At 42.2% G+C, this 2,212-nt stretch overlaps 1 protein-coding gene across 1 annotated transcript; it reads right to left on the bottom strand.

Annotated features, from left to right (window-relative positions):
- Positions 1-1,164: 1,164 nt before the first annotated feature.
- On the bottom strand, positions 1,165-1,934 carry her5 (hairy-related 5; the record flags this gene model as incomplete). The annotated part of the gene is made up of 2 exons (XM_080008208.1): positions 1,845-1,934; positions 1,165-1,647 (listed from the first exon to the last, which is right to left on the bottom strand). Exons 1-2 carry the CDS (start codon positions 1,923-1,925, stop codon positions 1,165-1,167), a joined length of 564 nt encoding a protein of 187 aa, XP_079864334.1. The 5' UTR covers positions 1,926-1,934.
- Between the last annotated feature and the right edge of the window lie 278 nt (positions 1,935-2,212).

Below are 2,212 nucleotides of genomic sequence, written 5' to 3'. Positions count from 1 at the left end.
TGTTCATTAACATTGCTTGCAAGAATCTGATGAAGGCTTTAAAAAAAAAAAAGAATCACCTCTTTGATCATAATACGATAATCAGATGGTAATCCTAGTTCATATTTTGCCAAACTTACCTCAGTAAATTATCCCATTAAGTATAGAGAAGTGATACTTTTCAATCATTTACTACGTGCTTTATTATTGAAAAAATGTCTTGGGTGTTGTTGAGGTGTTGCATTTAGGCCTTCAAGTCAGGAACTATGCAGAGAGCTAGGCCTCATCGATTGTTTTGAATCATTGGTTAAAATGTCAGCTCCATATGAACTGGAAGTCAACTGGACTCAAGATTTATTCGTAAAAGATCCAATGAAATTCCTTTGTAGATTGGAAATTACAGCTCTGTCTGGCTCGTTCGATGGCCCCAAATGGCCATTGATAAGCCTCTTGATGTGCCTTTCTACATTTGAAAAAAACTGCACTTGAGATCATAACCACGCTCTGTCCCACCACATCTGCATGTCAATGTGCATCTGATGAGTGATAAAGGTTGTACAAGCAGCCCAATGTCCTGGAGAATGCTCTGCCTATTACAAGCCCTTACACAACAAGGATATTCCAGCCAGGCAATTTCATTTATTCCCAGCAACCCTCCAGCAGTTAACAGTCAATCAAACCCTAAAAAATAAAAATAAAAAATAAAAATAAAAACACCAATGCTGTAGAAAGGGTGTTGACAAAAGAACAAAAAACGTCTTTTTTTACAATTTAAGACCTTTACGACAGCATCAAAATGAATTTAGGTGGTCATCTTAAGGATCGCAATGTTTTAACACTTCCCTTTTCTTCTTGACCTCCTCAACATAGGCAAGCAAACGTTTAGAAAATATATATATAAAAAATAGCACTATGATATGAAAAAAAAAAAAAATCTGTCAATCAACCACTTTCTTATAGGGTTGTAAAATCAAATCTGTTGGGCGGATCCCTTTTCCCCACAAAGACAAGGAGATATAAAATACCACAGCTCAAGAAAAAATCTGTACAACAGTATCGATATGCTATACAAATGGCATACTACATATTTACACAATTACACAGTGTGGCCTTTACATTCGTATCCAGTGAAGTGGAGTCCAATCACCGATGTGGACTCTCAGCATCCACAGGTGAGTTCCCCCCTCATTGTGGCCATGGCCTCCACACGGGGTCAATGATGTCCATGTTGAGTTTTTTGGGGGAAAGCGGGTTCTTGGGGTCGTGGTCATAGCCGAGGCAAGTCCTCTCGCTGGACGTGCTCAGGCCTGGGTCCCCGGGCCGAAGCACCGGGCGTCCAGACGGGGACGTGGGGTCACACGTGGAGGACGCTAGGGCTTTGTGGAGGCGGCCGTGGTGCACCCGGTCCAACCCGAAGGCGCCGAGCAGGCTCCCGGCACCGCGGCCGTCCTCTTCCAGCTCCTGGTTCTTGGAGGCTATGAAGTGACTCACTCTGAGCAGGCACGACCTCATGCCGTCACTGTAGGGCGACCTCAGCCGCTCCCCCTGGAAGTCCCCTCTGCTGGGTGTTTTGACGGGGCACGGCTCTTCTTTGTCCACTCTCCTCTTAAAGAAGTGGACCACACTCTCGAGGATTTCCGCTTTCTCAACCTTGGGATTCTTTAGTTTCTATATAGATAAAGATAATAAAAATAAGAGGTATTTGTAGGCCTAATGGTATCAGCATAGTTTTATCACTAGTTACACATCAATACAACACCTGAAAAGCTGCAAACATTTGAACAGACAGCCATAAGCTTATCTGATATGTGATATCCATGATCTAGGTTATATGTAGATCGGTTGAGCCTGCAGTGGGGACTCACCTCGTTGCTTGTGTTCTCCAGCAGCAGGAGTCTCAGCGTTTCCAGACTGTGGTTGATACGGTCACGTCTTCGTTTCTCCATCTGAGGTTTGGGAACCTGAAGATGGACAAGCACGAATGGATTTTTTATGCCACAGGCAATGATTCATGGTATCTACATGGATCAACCATTTGTGAAACACGTGTTTAGGGTTTCACGATTTGAAATGGAGAGATTAAAGTGAAATTTTAAGTTGAGGAAAGAAAAACAAAAAACATATAGGTTAAACAATTTCACGCAAGTTTTAAGGTTATCCAGTGACTCAAATCTATTTTTTTCTTCCAGTAGCCTACATTTAAGAAAAAAATTTAAGCATTTTTCTCAAAGCA

The sequence above is a fragment of the Zeus faber genome (genome assembly GCF_960531495.2).
Source record: "Zeus faber genome assembly, chromosome: 10".
NCBI classification, from domain to species: Eukaryota; Metazoa; Chordata; class Actinopteri; order Zeiformes; family Zeidae; genus Zeus; species Zeus faber.
The sequence above is the reverse complement of the archived record's forward strand: the minus strand, read 5'-3'. Positions and strand labels throughout refer to the sequence as shown.